General features: G+C 36.6%; 1 protein-coding gene across 1 annotated transcript in view; it reads left to right on the top strand.

The window, feature by feature from the left end:
- Nucleotides 1-18,896, top strand: part of gabrr2a (gamma-aminobutyric acid type A receptor subunit rho2a) — a 205,199-nt gene that overhangs the window by 170,235 nt on the left and 16,068 nt on the right. Inside the window, exon 7 of the mRNA XM_030126620.1 lies at nucleotides 11,761-11,913. Within this exon, the coding sequence (XP_029982480.1) occupies nucleotides 11,761-11,913 (153 nt within the window). The remainder of the gene's footprint in view (nucleotides 1-11,760; nucleotides 11,914-18,896) is intronic.

Below are 18,896 nucleotides of genomic sequence, written 5' to 3'. Positions count from 1 at the left end.
TTAAAATATCTTGTATTATCTTATCTTAACAGATCTTATTTTATTTTATCTTATTTTAACACATCTTAACATATCTTATCTTTACATATCATAACATATCTCATCTTAACATAACTTATCTTATTTTAACATATCTTAACATCTGGTCTCATCATATCTTAACTTATCTTAACATATCTTATCTTAACATATCTTAACTTATCTTAACATGTCTAAGCATATCTCATCTTAACATATCTTATTTTATCTTATTTTAACATATCTTAAAATATCTTGTATTATCATATCTTAATATTTCTTATTTTATTTTATCTTATCTTTACATATCATAACATATCTCATCTTAACATAACTTATCTTATTTTAACATATCTTGTCAACATATCTTAACATATCTTATCGTATCTTATCTTATTTTAACATATCTTATCTTATCTTAACATATCTTACCTTACCTTACCTTGCCCTTTAATAGCTAATATTCTTGCATCCCCATTATCCGCTGCTCACACAACAGAGGTTCTCAAATTCACCGACACTAAGAGTCGTACTGGGAGCTGTGAGTGAGAAACAAAAACACTGGGAGGGGTGAAGGATGGCACCTGTGGCGGTACAACTCAACAGTGAGCATACAAAACAGCCATCGCCGCAGAAAGAGTTGGTGTTTGGTGGGCGCCGGAGGGAACACACACTTTCTCAGGCTTTATGCTGCCCTTGAAGTGAAGTTCTGCTTAAGCCATGTGACTGGGTGGAGGCGATTAGAATAACTGCATGGAGAAATAAAAGTCATAAAACAGTCTGAACACGCGTTGGGAAGTTTAAGATCTTGTTATTATTAGTTATGTGCATCATGTGTATCCGTGTCTCCAGGGTGCGATTTCTCAAAAAAAAACAGAGATGGGGATGTTTTTTGTTTTGTTTTTTTAATCATGAAAAAACAAGGAATTCACAAAACATTTAGTAACAGGCAGAATATTGGTAAAATTACTCTTACTTCTCTCATTATAAAGCATTAAATTAGATTTGCTGATACCTGCAGAAACCCTGTTACCATTATACCTAAATTTCCATCATTTGGTGTACTATAGTGAAATTAATGATATCCACTTAAAGGACTGATATTTTGCTTTTTTTCTTTTTTTAAATGTAATTATGCATTTTCAAACATTGCCCTGTGGTCTCCATAAACTGTAAATCACAGGTGTCAAACATGCGGCCCGGGGGCCATAACCGGCCCGCCAAGGGTTTCAATCCGGCCCCTCGGATGAATTTGTGAAATGCAAAAATTATAATGAAGATATTAACAATCAAGGATGTGAAAATCATTTTAGGTCAATTCAATCTGAAGTGGGTCAGACCAGTAAAAATAGAAAAAATAACAACCTATAAATAATGAAAAATGCACATTTTTGTCTTTTTTTAGTGTAAAAAAAAAAAAAGTAAAATTACACAAAAATGTTTATATTTACAGACTATCCTTTTACAAAAAAAATGTGAATAACCTGAACAAATATGAACAATATGAAATTTCTTAACACACATATGTAGAATTGTACCAATATTCTGCCTGTTACTAAATGTTTTGTGTATTTGTAGATCCACTGTGATCTGTGCGCTGTGATACACATGTATAAATGATAAACTAAGGTGTAATATTATTAAAATTGCACTTCTTTTTCTTAAGAATTTTCAGGTTGTTCATATTTGTTCATGTTATGTTCAAGTACAGTTCGTAGATGCACACATTTTCATTACGGAGTTTTACTTTTTCACTCAAAAACATAGAGAAAACTTTGGTGTTGACATTATTTATAAGCTCTTATCCTATTATTTATATTATTTTAGTGGTCCGGCCCACTTTAGATCAGAGTCGGCTTAATGTGGCCCCTGAACTAAAATGAATTTGACACCCCTGCTGTAAATGCTCTGCTTGGGTCTGAATTCTTCATTAATTCAACTCCACAGGTCCATCTTCAACCCTATTTCTGAGTAATGACGCCAGAAAGGTCATTTTGATCGCTGGCCCTTTAAATTCACATGAGCCACTTCAGGCCCCGCCCCCTCCAGGTTGTTGGCTGTGCTGCTCTGTCCCGTTCAACCAACAACTGAACATGTTAGGTAATCGGCTCAAAGTTTGGACATATTTTCAGTATGGACTACAACCACTGCTGCTGATAAACAATTAGGTCGTACTCGGAGAAACGTTTGTCGGAAGTCTTGACCTTATATGTGCAAATGTCGTGATGTAACTAGTTATAGACACAACAAATTAAGCAGGAATTAAAACAGGTTGTAGAAATCCACTCTATTTTTACCAAAATGAATATAAAGATAGTTTTGCAGCACCTGGAGGGTTCAAATTCAAACTTTTGGAACTATTAGGATCCAAATACACAAATAAATGAACCAAAAGTGGGTTTAGATAAATATGACCCCTTTAAGACAATTCAGGTTGTTCATATTTCTTTTTGTAAATAGGTAGTTTGTAAATGTAAATATTTTCATGTAATTTTCCTTTTTTTTTTTTTTTTTTTTTTTTTTTTTACACCAAATCAAAGAGCAAAATTTGCAGTTGCAGTTTGTAGGTTATTATTATTGACTTTGGATCTTATTGGTCTGTATGTGGAACCTGAACTGAAATTATTTTGACACCATTTATCATTAATAATAATAATAATAATAATAATAATAATAATAATAATAATAATAATAATAATAATAATAATAATAATAACACTGGGTTACAAAAAATGTTTTTTGCAAGTTGTGTAGGTTTTTTCAACTGAATTAGGACCATTTTGCACCGCTAAATCCAAAAATGACATCTGTTTTTCTCAATCAGGTCAGGTTTTTTTGCTAATTTGATTTTGAAAAATTTGATCTTCTCACAAAATATAATAATTAATACCAAAATAAGACTGGTAAGCACACTTTATGAAACTTGTGACTTGATTCCTGTTAGGTACAATGGTGTATTCACCGCAGATGTAGCAGAATACGTCAGGCTTATTTTTGCAAGATCTTCTAGTTGAAGCCATTTCATTCACCTGTAATATTAAAAAAAACTTTAATCATAAATTGGCAAAAGTAAAATCTTCAGAACTCGTTTATTGCAAGAAATATGAAAGAATTTTTTTATCATATGATGTGAAAATGCCCATAAATGTAAGCAAAAATGTTTAAAAGCCAATATGTAGCATAGTTCAGAAAGTTGACCTGATTGAGCAAAATTAATGTGATTTTTGGATTCAGCACACCAAAATGATCCTAAATCAGCTCAAAAAACTTAAACAATAACTTTGTTGTTGACCAGTGTAATACTAGCTTTATTTATACAGCACCTTTTAAAAACAAAATTTACAAAGTGCTTTTGACAGACAAGTATATACTATATATAATATAATATATAAACCAACAAACAGGATAAGATTCAAATTTTAAAAAAAATAATAATAAATTTAAATTAAAATTAAAAGGGACAAACATCACATAAAAGCAAGTCTATAAAAGTGTGTTTAAAGAAGTGATTTAAAAGATGCCACTGATTCCGAATATCTTCAGTGTAATTTTAGCCTTTCACAAATTCATCCCACAGGCTGGATTGGACCCGTTGGCGGACCAGTTTTGGTCCACGGTCCGTATGTTTGACACCTGCGCATTATAGAAAGACAAGGACGCTGTGCCTTTCACTTGACAGTTAAAAAATAACTTAACTTCACATCTTGTGCTGCAGCTTGGTAACTCAATGAAGCTGTTTCACAAACTTTTTCCACTAAAAAACACCTCTTATAAAAGTTGAAATAGAAGCTGAGTCTGAACCTTGATTTAAAACATTTGTGTCTCCAGTTACACATTTATAACCCACACCTCAGCAGCATACTAAAGCCTTTTTTGATTTGTACAAGGATCGAAGACATGCTCATTCTGCCACTAAATATAAAACTACTGGTTCAATTTCCAAAGGGTTTAAGGCTAGGTATCATCAGCTACATTTGTCTTGATTCCCTCTGATCTGTGTCCAAAGTAATATCCCCTCAGTCAAGTTTTTTACAGATCAAAACGTTTGCATATTGGGTAGGATGTTAGAGTTGAAGTCTTAAAAAATGCTGCATGAAAAGAACCTGTTGCACAAGAGTATAGCTGAAAACAAGAGAAGATATTTAACAGAACTTTAAAATCAGTCTATGTGGAAATGAATGTGATATTGTTACAATCTAACCACTAAAACCATTAATAGGGCTGCACGATATTGGAAAAAACTGACATTGCGATTTTTTTGTATCTCTGCGACATATATATTGTGATATGAAAAAATCCTCAGGATGATATAACAGCTGTGTGGCGCCGACGTAAATGGTCAAACAAATTAGCTGTGTTTCCTCTCGTTGTGGCAACAGGTGCAAGATACTGTTGACACAGAACACGTGTTTCAGTATCATCCTTCTTGTAGCCGAAATATTTGCAGATAACTGACTTTACTTTTCTTTTTGGCACCAAATCTTAATTTTCAGTGACTTTGTCTGAGTTTATTTTGTTGTCATCATAAAAACAAGTTAGACTGAAATTAAGGGTTGCTCTCCTTCAGTGGAGGCACATTTCATTTCATTTCACGTTTATTTCAAACCTGCTACCACATTTATACACTTAACAGACGACGACTGGACAACACATGGTTTGAAAAGGGGGTGGAAGAAGCATTGCTTTTAAAACTCCAACCCCTCACACCACGCACAACCCATCACAACATTCCACTACACCAAAACAAAACAATACAGAACATTATAGAGCAAAACAGAACAATACAGAACAATACAAGACATTATAGATCAACACAGAACATTACAGGGTGAGTCAGAAAAAACGCTCTTTCCATTTAAAGAAATTGTACTGCTAAAACGGAAACACTGATTTTTCTTTTGACCATACAGTCATATTGATGTGGTTATTGAGCATGTCTGGTGATGTAGTCATAGATTTATTGCGTTGCATAAGAGAGAGAAGGTCCATTGTTTATTGGGCACTGAAATACCTGCCAACACAATGTATGCCACAGTGAACAAACTTGAAATTGACAACAATTACAGGAGTCGGGGCTTTGCTTTCACACTCAGGACACAGGCCTACATGACAGTGCCCAGGGAGTTTTCATCATGGCAAGACCACAGCGATTGCAGGTATTATTTCCTCATCGAGTTGTCTGTTTGGGTCAGGAGAGAGAGTGGCCACCTAGATCCCCGGACTTGACCCCCCTTGATTTTTTCTTGTGGGGGTATCTTAAAAACCGTGTGTATCAGACTGTTCCACAAACTCTTCAGGAACTCCGAAATCGCATCATGGCTGAAATCCAAGCCCTACGACGAACACGAATGGCGAGAAGAGCTGTGTTAGAGATGCGACAACGAGCACAGATTTCCATCAATCTGAATGGTAGCCAGGTTGAAGGTCGTGCCGGACGACTTCGTTGAGACAAAACATTTTGATGGCGAGTAAACATGCTGTAATGGTTGACAATTTCAATTTCATTCACGGTGGGATAAACTGTGTTGGCAGATATTTCGGTGCACAATAAACAATGGACATTCCCTCTGTTATGCTATGCCATAAATCAATGATTCAATCGCCAGACATGCTCAATAACCACATCAATATGACTGTATAATCAAAAGAAAAATAAGCATTTCCATTTCAGTGGTACAATTTCTTTAAATGAAAAGAGCGTTTTTTCTGACTCACCCTGTACAATATCACATCCTCACAAGGCAAGAACATAAACATAAACAGGCCCAGACACACTCTGACCCCATACCCACTCCCCCTAATGGCACCCACACTGTTTAGAGCATCAATGTCACTTCATCTCCTCCAAGTACTTCTTCATTATTTGTTTTTTAAACATTCTTTTAAACTGAAAAATGTTTGCACACTCTTTTAATTCATCTGCTAAACCATTCCACAGTACTACTCCCCTTACTGACATGCACATTGATTTTAAAGTAGTTCTTACCTTTGGTTGGCACAATTTATTAATACCTCTGAGATCGAATTTATGTTGAGAATCTCTGTCTTTGAATAATTTTTGAATATTACCTGGAAGACATTTTGTTGATGCCCTAAACATGAGTTGTGCTGTTTTGTAATCCACATTATACACTACCGGTCAAAAGTTTTAGAACACCCCAATTTTTCCAGTTTTGTATTGAAATTCAAGCAGTTCCAGTCCAATGAACACCTTGAAATAGTAGAAAGGTAAGCAGTGAACTGCCAGAGGTATAAAAAAAAAAAAAAAGTTAAACAAAACTGAAAAATAATGTACATTTCAGAATTATACAAAAAGGCGAACAAGAAATGGGTTAACAACTTAAAGCAGTTCTGCAGTAATGGAGGTTGATCAAGCCTCGAAAGTTGGTGCTACCAATTCCTCCAGGTGTCCCAATGTTTGAGAATTCCTTCCAACCCCCTGTGTCTGCAGAAAAGTAGTGTTGGAACACACTTTGGTACCATACTGTTGGGAGCATTATTTGAACAGTATTGTACTGCAGAAAGTAGTGTGTTACTATAAAAATGGAAAAGAGGAAGAGGCAATTAATGATAGAAGAGAGACAGAGCATCAGAACACTGAAAAATGTAGGTCTGTCCTACAGAGAAATTGCCAAGAAAGTCCAGGTGTCAGTAATAAAGCATTTCCACTATGTGGTACCGGCTCGACTCGACTCGGCCTTTTTGCGTTTCCATTACGAAAAAGGGCCTGGAATCTGGTACCCAGTACTAGTTTTTTGGAATCACCTCTGCCAAGGGTCCAGGACTGGGGACCAGATACTAAAACGTAATGTGTAAACACTGCAGACCACCGACTGGTCAGAGAGTTTTCTCCGTGACCCGCCGTTTTACAAAAAACAGGTGCGGAAGTTTACAGTAAATATAGTGGTAGGTTAATCCACATGTTGACAGCCCGCAAAACTACACCATGGTTTGTCGAGGAGGTTCAGAGGTAAAAATTCAGCATGAGCTTGACGAGACAATACACAACAAGCGAGTTTATCAGCAACTCTGAGCAGATGACACCGAAGTAACGCGCCGGTTCGCTGTGACATCCAGGTACTGTAAAGTCTGTAATGGAAACGGTCTCCAGGAATAGGACCGGGTACCCGAGTTGAGCCGAGCCGAGTTGAGCCGGTTCCATGTAGTGGAAACGCAGCATAAGTCCAGTTTCCTTCACCATCCAAAGGCACTCAGAAACTGGGGGAAATATTTGTCATGGAATCCTTCCTGTCAGCATTTCCCCCAGTTTCTGAGTGCCTTTGGATGGTGAAGGAAACTGGACTTATGCCACGTTCCCACTACATGGAACCGGCTCAACTCAACTCGGCTCGGCTCGACTCGGGTACCAGGTCCTATTCCTGGAGACTGTTTCCATTACAGACTTTACAGTACCTGGATGTCACAGCGAAGCGGCGATTCCATGACAAATGCCCACAAGACAAATGCCCACAACCTTAATGAAAAAAGAGACAAATGCCCACAATTTGTAGTATGGCATTATTCCAATGCGGGAACTACATGAAGCATGCAAATACTAACCCCTAACCCTAACCCCTAACCCCTTACCCTAACAATGTATATAATTGTGTTACTTTTGTTGCTAATGAAATATTATGAAATAAAGTTGTGGGCATTTGTCTCTTTTTTCATTAGGGTTGTGGGCAATTGTCTTGTGGGCATATGTCTGCGCACCGACAGGAAGAGGTCTGGCAGACCCAAACAAAAGTTTATGACAGTCAACAGCTGGAGTGATAGGCGACTCACAGGACAACAGCTTCAAGCACAGTGAAAATAGTGGTCGGAGTAAGACAGTCTGAGTTTCAACTGTGCAGATAAGACTTCCAGTTGCAGGTTTGATCAGTCCATAACACCTTCTTCCAGTCTTCAGTAGTCCACTGGCGGTGTTTCATGGCCCAGACAAGCCTCTTTGTCTTATTCTGAAGTCTCACCAATGGCTTTCTGCTGCAACTCGACCCATCAAACCTGCAACTGGAAGTCTTCTCTGCACAGTTGAAACTCAGACTTCCTTACTATTCAGACATCATCAATCTCAATCTGTAACAATAAAATCATAGCTTTCTTCTTCTACTGGTGGAGCGGGTTGTGTTGTATTGGTATACATAATTGTAGTGATTGGTTTTGTAACAAATAATATACAAATGGTTTTGAGACGGGTGATCAGAAGAATAATTGTAGTCAGGATTCCAAAACCAAGTAAAACTAATTCAGAAGTGACATAACCCAATGCCCCTAACTTCTGTTTAAGCCAGTTAAATAAACCAGCAGTGTCAGGGTTATGTACATGCATGTGGTAAGTTATTTCTTGTATGGTGGAGTTGTGATCAGGTGTAAAAGTACGGTGGACGGACGTTTCGGACTTGGACGTTTCGGCCTAGGACGTTTCGGCCTAGGATGTTCCGGACTGCACTTTTTGCAGAGTAGGACTTTTCGGACAAATCATATTTTCAAAAACAAACACCATAAATTTATGTTTTTTTGCATATAATTTTATTATTCACTCGATCACATATTAAAAATGTATACTTGATCACATATTAAAAATGTATACAATATACTCAAATTAAAGTATCAAAATTATACAAATTACATTGCAAGTCTATAACCTCACATTATTTGAAAGAGTCCATAAGAATTTTACACATGATCACACATTACAAATGTATACAATACACTCAAATTCAAAATTATACAAATTGAGCATTTTACACATTGGGCCTTCCTCCTCTCAAGTTGTGACTGACACCCCGAAGGAGTTCTGGAATGGATTTAGTGCCAGAAGCTCTATCGTCACAGAGATGCTGCAGCCTTGATTGAAGTTCCTGGTAGGCCTTCTTTGTTCTCTTCTTAGGTCGGACCCCACGTTCATCTTGTAGTAGGACTCCAGTGACAGTACTTATGCATCTCTATGATGTGCTCACTGTGTTAACAGCTGAGGTGTGAATTTTCTGGCCACACTTTGGTGATTTGCTTATCTCTATGATGTGCTCAGTGTTATGAGATCTTATTTTGGACTCTTTCAAATAATGTGAGGTTATATACTTGCAATGTAATTTGTATAATTTTGATACTTTAATTTGAGTATATTGTATACAATTTTAATATGTGATCGAGTGAATAATAAAATTATATGCAAATAAATATAAATTTATGGTGTTTGTTTTTGAAAATATGATTTGTCCGAAAAGTCCTACTCTGCAAAAAGTGCAGTCCGAAACGTCCTAGTCCGGAATGTCCTAGGCCGAAACGTCCTAGGCCGAAACGTCCAAGTCCGGAACGTCCTACATTCAAAAGTACAACCCCCACAGCTCTTACAGTTTCTTTAGATGTTTTCAGATTAGTGGATTCTGTTGGTTTTAAGGCTGAAAGTGAAGCTCCTGTGTCTACTAAGAATGATGTTGATTTACCATTAACATCTACGGTTAGATGAGGTTTTTGATCTGTTTTTTTGTTTTTTTTTCAATTTAATTAAAGGAGCTTGGAACACATTTATATCTGTTTCACTTTGGTTTCTATCCTGACAGCTCTATGAGTTGTACTGTGGGGTTTGATGGTCTTACTGGAGGTGCTGTAGGCAGTGTGTGTCTGGGGTTGGGATGTTTTTGTGTGGGCAGTTTCTCACCCAGTGGTCTGGTTCACCACAATAGAAGCAATTATCACGTCCTTTGTTTGAGAAGGGTGATGAGTTGCTTCGTCCCAGGTGTGAATTGTCTCTTGTCCCCACCTTCCCCTGCTGCCGTTACTTCTGCCATTGTTTTCCCTCTGCTTGCTCTGCCTGTACAGTGAGACACTTCCGCAAACATTAGCATTTCACACATTTTATATTCTCTTTGTGCGGTGTTGTCCCAGTGATCTTGAGTTATTTCTACCAGTTCTGATATTGATTTTTCCTTTCCATCCAACAGTGAACTGTACCTTTTCTTTAAATTTTTGGTGGAAGACTACTCACAAACCGGCTAACATTTGGTTAGAGGTCTTATTTATGTCTTTGTGCATAAGAAATCAATCTAAGTGAATCCTCAAAGGAACTTTGTGTTGGTAAATGCAAGTTCTGCAATTTGACAGGATTTCAGTTCTGTTGCAACATGTTGATGCTCATATGAACTATGTTTTCAGCTCAAAAATGTCCAATTTCATCACAATTAATGCTATATTTTCATGTCACAAATGGCCAAGTTATAGTTGAACTGAATTTACCTGAAAAACAAATATTCTATTCTTTTAGATTCCCCAATTTTTCTTACAAGATTCTATCCTACACATCACGTTTTATTTCTACAGGTTCAATATGGAGTATGGTACTGATCCATCCTGCTTATGTTACGCCAATACATACATTAAGAATGTCACACGTCACTTTTTAAATCAACAGTTTTCTAATAATAAGCATTTTTCTAAACAAAAACCAATTCTATATTGTTATTTCCTCTTTAGTATGATGATAAACTATACAATAAATAATTCTGATCCTAGTTTTTGCACAGGGATCATTTGTGGAAACGGTGACATGGCTGCAGAGCATCAGTATGATGGGATCCACAACAACCATGTCACATCCGTCCACTGACACATTTTGTGTTTTTGTGTCAGCTGGTATTGTTTTAGATCCACAATACTAACATTTATGAATAAGAGGATGATTAGCAATAGTAAGTATATAAGTTAATTACTAATAAAGTCCTGGTACTGACCAGAGCATCATGGGTAATGTCACGTCCGTCCACCAGCAAAAGTTTTCACATACACGTGCTATTCCAAATCTAATATTTCTGAAAATAGAGCTTCCACTGTCAAATAATATCAGTAGTCTGTGCACAAATGGATTAGCATTATTTCAACACAGTTCTATGCATTTTTTGCAACGTTTTTTTAAACAAAAATGGCCACTCATTTGACCCCCTAAGTAAATTTTAGCCGAAACACATTTTGCAGATAACTAGGTGGAAGATCATCAATCTGATATTGTGATAGACTACAATTCTCTCTTGCTGTTGTCATGAGTTTTTCATAAAGCTCCCGAGGATTACCATCTTTCCTTTGCTCTATTTATTTATTTCTATATTTATTTGTGTATTTATCTATTTATTTATATATATTGTGATAGATTACAATTCTCTCTCACTGTTATCCTGAATTTTTCATGAAGCTCCCGAGGGTTATCATCTTTCCCTTGTTTTATTTATTTATTTATTTTTTCGGGCGACATGGTGGTGCAATGGATATCACTTGTGCCTCACAGCAAGAAGGTCCTGTGTTTGATTCCAACACCAGTCGACAACAAAATAGCTACCTAGTCGGTGGGACCTTTCTGTGTGGAGTTTGCATGTTCTCCCCGTGTCTGCGTGGGTTCTCTTCGAGTACTCCGGCTTCCTCCCACCATCCAAAAACATGCACTGATATGTTAATCAGTCAGTTGTGGCATAGTGCCTCTACTGGTAATTAAACAGAAATAAATCTGTTTTCACAGATGCAAAGATGTTAGAAACAATGCATCTTGTTTTCATCCCAACTTGTATCTGATGTTCACCGTTTCTGTCTGGCCCTTTTTCTGCCTCTGCATCACTGTGACTGGGACTCTGTGAATGTTAGCTTCTCTAAACTGTGAGCTTGTTTTGCTCAGTGAATCAGGAACAGTAACTTTAAAAGCAGACATAAAACTTGATGTAAAACCCTGACACTGCTGCTTTCTCACTGTGTTTCCAGGCTGGTACAATCGTCTTTACATCAACTTCACATTGCGACGCCACATCTTCTTCTTCCTGCTGCAGACGTACTTCCCCGCCACGCTTATGGTGATGCTGTCATGGGTGTCCTTTTGGATCGACCGCCGAGCCGTGCCGGCCAGAGTTTCCCTGGGTAAGGAGAAAATAAGACTAAAATAAATAAAAATATCTGTGTCACATGTCCTTTGAAGAGACTGTGGTGCCTGAGGAGAATGTGTCTGTGTGAAATGATGAAAGTCGGTGGTGACACGGCTCCACCGACGGGAACACAGACATGCATGTGTGAGCGCACGGGCCTCCCACGCTCCAAAACTCTTACTTTTTCTTTTGAATTATTTTCTCTATCGGGGCTGATGTTGCACTTTCCATGCAGTCATGGCTTCTACCCCTCGCTGAGAGCTTCTCATGGTTGGTGTCATCGCTCTGATTAAATTCAGCTGTCAGTATGCAATGTTTTTAATAGACCCTTTGAGGTTTGCATATGTTTACTGCACTTGAATTGGCTCTTCTTTTCCACTTTGTACATTTTATCACTTAAACACATTAACCCATAAAGACCCAGTGCTGTGTTTATTGCAGTTCCCAAAAGAACTTTTCTCTATTTTAACCATTCTTAAGTGATTTATCACCATTTACTCTAATATTATGCTCTGTGTTTTGCATTTTTAAGTAAAAATCGGGTATTTTCTTTGATTTATTTTACTGATCATGTAGATGTTCATTGAAGGACACATTAAAGTTGATGGTTATTGTATCAAAAACACAGAAAACTGAAGAAAATCCGACTTTTTCAGTAAAATATATCATTAACTGAACGTAAACCAAGGGTGTCCATCCTCTGTCATTTATCAAACTCCATGGGTTTTACTGGTGAATCAATGTTGTAGAACAGGTTTATAGTTAATCATCATACTAATCATATCATAATCATACATATCATCAAAACTTCTTCATAAAAATGCTTATTATTAGAAAACTGTTGATTTAAAAGTGACATGTGACATTCTTAATGTATGTATTGGCGTAACATAAGCAGGATGGATCAGCACCATACTCCATATTGCCACCTGTAAAAATAAAACATGTAATATGTAGTAAATAATCTGGTGAGAAAAATTAGAAAGAAAAAAAAGTTAAATTCCGTCATGAAAATGTGTACATCTACGCACTGTACTTGAACATAACATGAACAAATATGAACAACCTGAAAATTCTTAAGAAAAAGAAGTGCAATTTTAACAATATTACACCTTAGTCTATCATTTATACATGTGTATCACAGCGTACAGATCACAGTGGATCTACAAATACACAAAACATTTAGTAACAGGCAGAATATTGGTACAATTCTACATACGTCTGTTAAGAAGTTTCATATTGTTCATGTTTGTTCAGGTTATTCACTTTTTGTTTTGTAAAAGGATAGTCTGTAAATATAAACATTTTTGTGTAATTTTACTTTTTTTTTTTTTTTTTTTTACACTAAAAAAAGACAAAAAATTTGCGTTTTTCATTATTTACAGGTTGTTTTTTTTTTTTTTTTTTTACTGGTCTGACCCACTTCAGATTGAATTGACCTAAAATGATTTTCACATCCTTGATTGTTAATATCTTCATTATAATTTTTGTATTTCACAAATTCATCCGAGGGGCCGGATTGAAACCTTTGGCGGGCCGGTTATGGCCCCCGGGCCGCATGTTTGACACCTGTGACGTAGGGGAAATCTCCACTGCTTTTATTCAGTTTGATAACACACGCTAAAGACAAATACAGCAGTATCGTCTTCCTTTTGTAGTAACCTGATCTCTCCAGATTAGACAGAGGATTAGAGGAATTTCACCCAGGAGATTTCCGCAGGATAAAACTAATTTCTTCGCTATGTAAACATTTTACCAGCTTTCCAGACCGCCTCGCCGAAGACATTATCCTGTTTAAGAGAATTCAGTGCGGCGTCAGCCTAGACATGATTCTAAATAAGAGTAAGACTGAAAATTGAACAGACTTACTCACTAATGTACATTTAAAGTGACTTGGTTGCAGTGTAAACTCATTCATTTTCTTTACACAAATTGGTTTTTGTACTCGTATAAATGAACGCCAGGAAACTTAAGTCATCAGTGTTTAAATAAAATGTCCAGACAGTCTGCTGTAGTGCCAGACAAACACAGGATGCTGGCAAATTCAGTGTAAAATACAAGGTTGTATGCTGATTGATTTGCTAAAATTCATTTCTTTTTTTAACTTTTTTTTCCCCATTTTGGCCAACAAACCCAGTGTGCAGAGCCAAGTCACTAATGAGTTGGTCCTGTTACTAAGGATTCTTGCCTTCTTGTTTTAGTTTAAAAAAAAAAAAAAAAAAATACATGAGTAGATTAAAAATGAGTCAGACACACTGTTGTATTTGGTGACATGTTCCTTCTTCTCTGTAAACTGTTGTTTATTTAGACTTAATACTGAATCAACAGACTCCAAACAAATACACTTTATGAGATTTAATGCATAAAAACCCAAACAGCAAACTGGCAACCCAAAGCATCTAAAGCACAGGTGTCAAACATGCGGCCCGGGGGCCAAATCCAGCCCGCCAAAGGGTCCAATCTGGCCCCTGGGATGAATTTGTGAAATACAAAAAGTACACTGAAGATATCAGTCAAGGATGTTCAATCTGAAGTGGATCAGACCAGTAAAATACTATCATAATAACCTATAAATAATGAAAAAAAGCTAATTTTTCTTTTTGTTTTTTAGTGTCAAGAAAGTAAAATTACACAAAAATGTTTACATTTACAGACTGGCTTTTCACAAAAAATATGAACAACCAGAGAGAAGTATAGTAGAGAGAAGAACAGAGAAGTATAGAGTATTTTAACAGTATTCTGCCTATTATCAAATGTTTTGTGTATTTGTAGATCCACTGTGATCTGTAAGTTGTGATGCACATGTATAAATGATAAACTAAAGTGTCATATTGCTAAAATTGCACTTATTTTTCTGAAGAACTTTCTTGTTGTTCATATTTGTTCATGTTACGTTCAAGTACGGTTCGTAGATGTAAACATTTTAAGTACGGAATTTGACTTTTTTCACTCAAAAACATAGGGAAAACTTTGGCGTTGATATTATTTCTAAGTTCTTATCCTATTATTCACTTTTTTTTTTTGTGAAATTATACTTTGTTTTAGTGTAAATACATAAAAATATTTGCATTTACAAACAGAAAAATTTGGAGTTGTCATTATTTATATGTTATTATGATAGTATTTTACTGGTCCGGCCCACTTTATTTCATAGTAGGCTGTATGTGGTCCCTGAACTAAAAAGAGTTTGACACCCCTGATCTAAACCATCTTAAAATGTTGAATACCTATTGAGCCGCTAATTCTATCAACACGTTGAAATAACTGGTGTAAAATGCAGTTTTTCATCTTTTCACGGTCATCAGATATGACCCATTTGGACGTTCTGTGGCTCCGTAGTTACCATGGAAACACCATTTTCTTCTACAACATTGATTCAGCAGTATCAGTGGCGCAGAAAGGGTCCCTTGGGGCCCCAAGCAAAAAAAAAAAAAAAAAAAAAAAAAATTAAATAAATAAATAAATATACAGGTGGGGGAGGGGCAAGTTGGACTCAGGGGGCCCCTTCAGAGAATTTGAGACAGCTAGTTGTTACTGCAACTTCTCACTGCTGCTGTGTAGTGAATTAATTCTTTAGACCAGGGGTCACCAATCCTAGTCCTCCAGGGCCGGAGTCCTGCATGTTTTTGATGTATCCCTCTTCCAACACACCTGATTCAAATTGTAAGCCTATCATCAAGCTCTGCAGAAGCCTGATAACAACTGTCATCTGTGCTGGAAGAGGGAAACATCTAAAACATGCAGGATACCGGCCCTCGAGGACCAAGATTGGTGACCCCTGCTTTAGACTGTTTGTGTCAAGTCTGTTGGTCCTTTGGGGGCCCCTGCTGGCTTAGGGGCCCCAAGCAGCTGCCTGCCTTGCCTAATGGCAAGCTGCACCACTGAGCAGTATAACCCATAGAGTTGTAGTAGTAGTAGTATCAGGTAGTATCAGGTCTGTCACCAAAACTGGTTTTTATCATTTAAAAAATATTGCCAGAGTACGACCATTTCTCTCTCGAGCCAGTGCAGAGACTTTGATACATGCTTTTGTCTCAAGTCGAATTGATTATTGTAACGCTCTCCTTTCTGGTCTTCCCAAGAAGACCATTGCACCGCTGCAGTTGCTCCAGAACTCTGCAGCCCGACTGCTGACGAGGACCAGAAAGAGAGAGCATATCACACCAGTACTCAGGTCTCTGCACTGGCTCCTCGTGAGCTTCAGGATCGATTTTAAAGTGCTTTTATTGGTTTTTAAAACTCTTAATGGTCTTAGCCCTATTTATTTATCTGATTTGCTTTTAATATATGAGCCCTCTCGGACCCTCAGGTCCTCAGGTAGTAATCTCTTAACTGTTCCTAGAGTCCACACTAAGACTCATGGTGAGGCCTCATTCAGCTTTTATGGCCCCAAACTATGGAACAGCCGACCTGAGGACCTGAGGTCCACTGCGAGTGTTCATATTTTTAAAAGTAAACTTAAAAGTTATCTTTTTAGTCTAGCTTTTAATTAAACTCTTGCTATAAATTTTACTTTGATTGCTTGTATTTTTATTTGCAACTGCGGGACTGTGGGGGGTTTTGTTGTGAAGCACTTTGTGTTACATGTACCATGTATGAAAAGTGCTATAGAAATAAAGTTTGATTGAGTTTGATTGATAGTAGTAGTAGTAGTTTATTTTGAGCACATAGAACCATCAGATAACAAAGAATCATACAACATGGTCAAAATAAATAAATAAATAAATACAATTTTTTTGAAAAAGAGTTGGAAGAAGTATAACTTATTGACTCCCACCCCCTTTTTACAAACTAATAATCAAACTAGATCCGCCTCCTTTGCTTTGTTAACACACATTTTCCTCTGTATATTTTTTACAATAACACAAAACATCCATAAAAACTATTCATATACACTGTTTTTTTTTAAGTCACCTCATACACAATCAGATTTGCAATAATCAACCGTTTTCAATATAAACTATAATATACATATCCACCTCAAATATTTACTCCAAATACAATGATCGATAAATATGATAGTATCTTCTTATCATGATAACCAATTAACTATAATATCTTATTTTATGCGTACTTCTAATGTTCTATATTTTGTTATTATAGTGGATTTATACGTCCTTTTAAATGCACAGATTGAAGAAGACATTTTTAAGTTTTGCTCCAGATTATTCCACAGATGTACCCCTCTAACAGAGATACACTGGCTTTTTATGTTTGTTCTACACTTCATTTTCTTATAGATTTCAGTTCCCCTTAAATTATAATTACTTTGCCTAGGCTCAAACATCTTCTGTAGACTGTAGGGTATTATAATAAGAGTATTGAGGTCAACCAGATCGTGTAGTTTTAGAGCATTTAATTTGATAAATAGGTGATTAGTTGGAGCTAGGTAGGAGTTGGTTCAACAACAGTGGATGGAGACACTTGGTTTATGTTCAGTTAATAATATATTTGACTGAAAAAGTCACTTTTTCTTCAGTTTCTTCTATGATTTTGAGATAATAACCCTCAACTTTAATGTGAGCTTTTATGAACATCTATATGACAGATAAAGTAAATATAGGAAAATACCAGATTTTTACTTATAAATGCAAAACACGAGCATAATATTAGAGTAAACTAGCGTGTTGTTCCAGACGTGGTAGTTTTTATGCTGTTGTGTATTCGAGCTTGGTGTACTACATTTGTCCAGCAGTCACCGCCAAAGCATTCTGGGTATAGCAACATGATTGTAAGGCTATTGTATTCCAAAATGACTAATATCTCCCAAAATATTGGTCCTATCAACTTGCTGTTTTCACCACTGTCTTCCTTGACCAAAAATACAAACATATGCCAAACTGCAGCAGTCAATTCTTTGTGTGATTCCTGAAACACACACAAATGCACCGCTTAGCTTTTAGAATACAGACGGTGATGAATCACTTAAGAAAGGTTAAAAATAGAGAAAATTTCATTTGCGATTTGCCGCAAAAGTAGCACTGGGTCTTTATGGGTTAAGAGTTCAGAGGGAGTGGAACCACAGACAAGAGGTGTAACACGGTACAAAGACACTAATATGATGATTTGAATTTGCCAGTGGTGACAAGAATATGTTTTGCCAAGAAGTTACTGTTTCTGCATCATGTCGTCACTTTATGGGCAACATTTTCTTCATCTCCACATTTCTTACAAAGGCTGCAAATAACACATTTTCTCTCCATTGATGACTAATTAGTTGTGTTGTCAGTAAATGGAAAATGAAATAAGAAGCCTTTTGTAATTCTCAGGCAGAGGTTATGTGTTCAACCGTAGCTATTCATTTTACTGTCACATATACCAAAGCCAATCCTCATGTTTAAGGAGCAGCATGTGTGGTAAATTAATGGAAAATCAAATCAAAACTTGAGGACATAACGTTCACTACTACTACTACTACTACTATAGTTCAGCGGCACCAATTTCAGTTCAAAAAATACAAAGTTCAAAATCTTTTTTTGCTTCCGTAATTTCAAACAATGAAAGTGCATACAGCTGAGGCCCTTTCTTAACCTTCCTCTTGTGTTAGCTTTCTGTTACCATCTGTTTTGTTAATGGGTCGGTTTTGACCCATGTTATAAATCACCTGTAAAATACACTAAAAACAATTATCTATCGTCCAATTTGTTTCTCATCTCCTGTTTACTTTGTTAGGTTTCCTTATCCATGAAAATATTGGTCTTAATATTTTTGGTGTGAGCCTCTGGGCCTTTTTTTTGTCAGTATACCCCTCGATGTGCACTCTGCAAGTCACCAACTCTTTACTGAATTGACCTCATATGTGTGGACATGCCCGTCTTTGCTTGTTTTGTTTTTGTGCAGGTAAAGTGGATAACAAGGCAAAATGAGAATCCCCTAAGGCTCACATGATTGGGAGAGGAGCTGACTGTCAGTGTGTTGGCTGATGATTTCAGTTTTGGCTCTAATTATTGCTTTATAATCTTATTTTTATAACTGGGT

This window comes from Sphaeramia orbicularis, chromosome 22 (assembly GCF_902148855.1).
Source record: "Sphaeramia orbicularis chromosome 22, fSphaOr1.1, whole genome shotgun sequence".
Taxonomy (NCBI): Eukaryota; Metazoa; Chordata; class Actinopteri; order Kurtiformes; family Apogonidae; genus Sphaeramia; species Sphaeramia orbicularis.
Note: the sequence above shows the minus strand (reverse complement) of the source record. Positions and strands in the feature narration are given on the sequence as shown.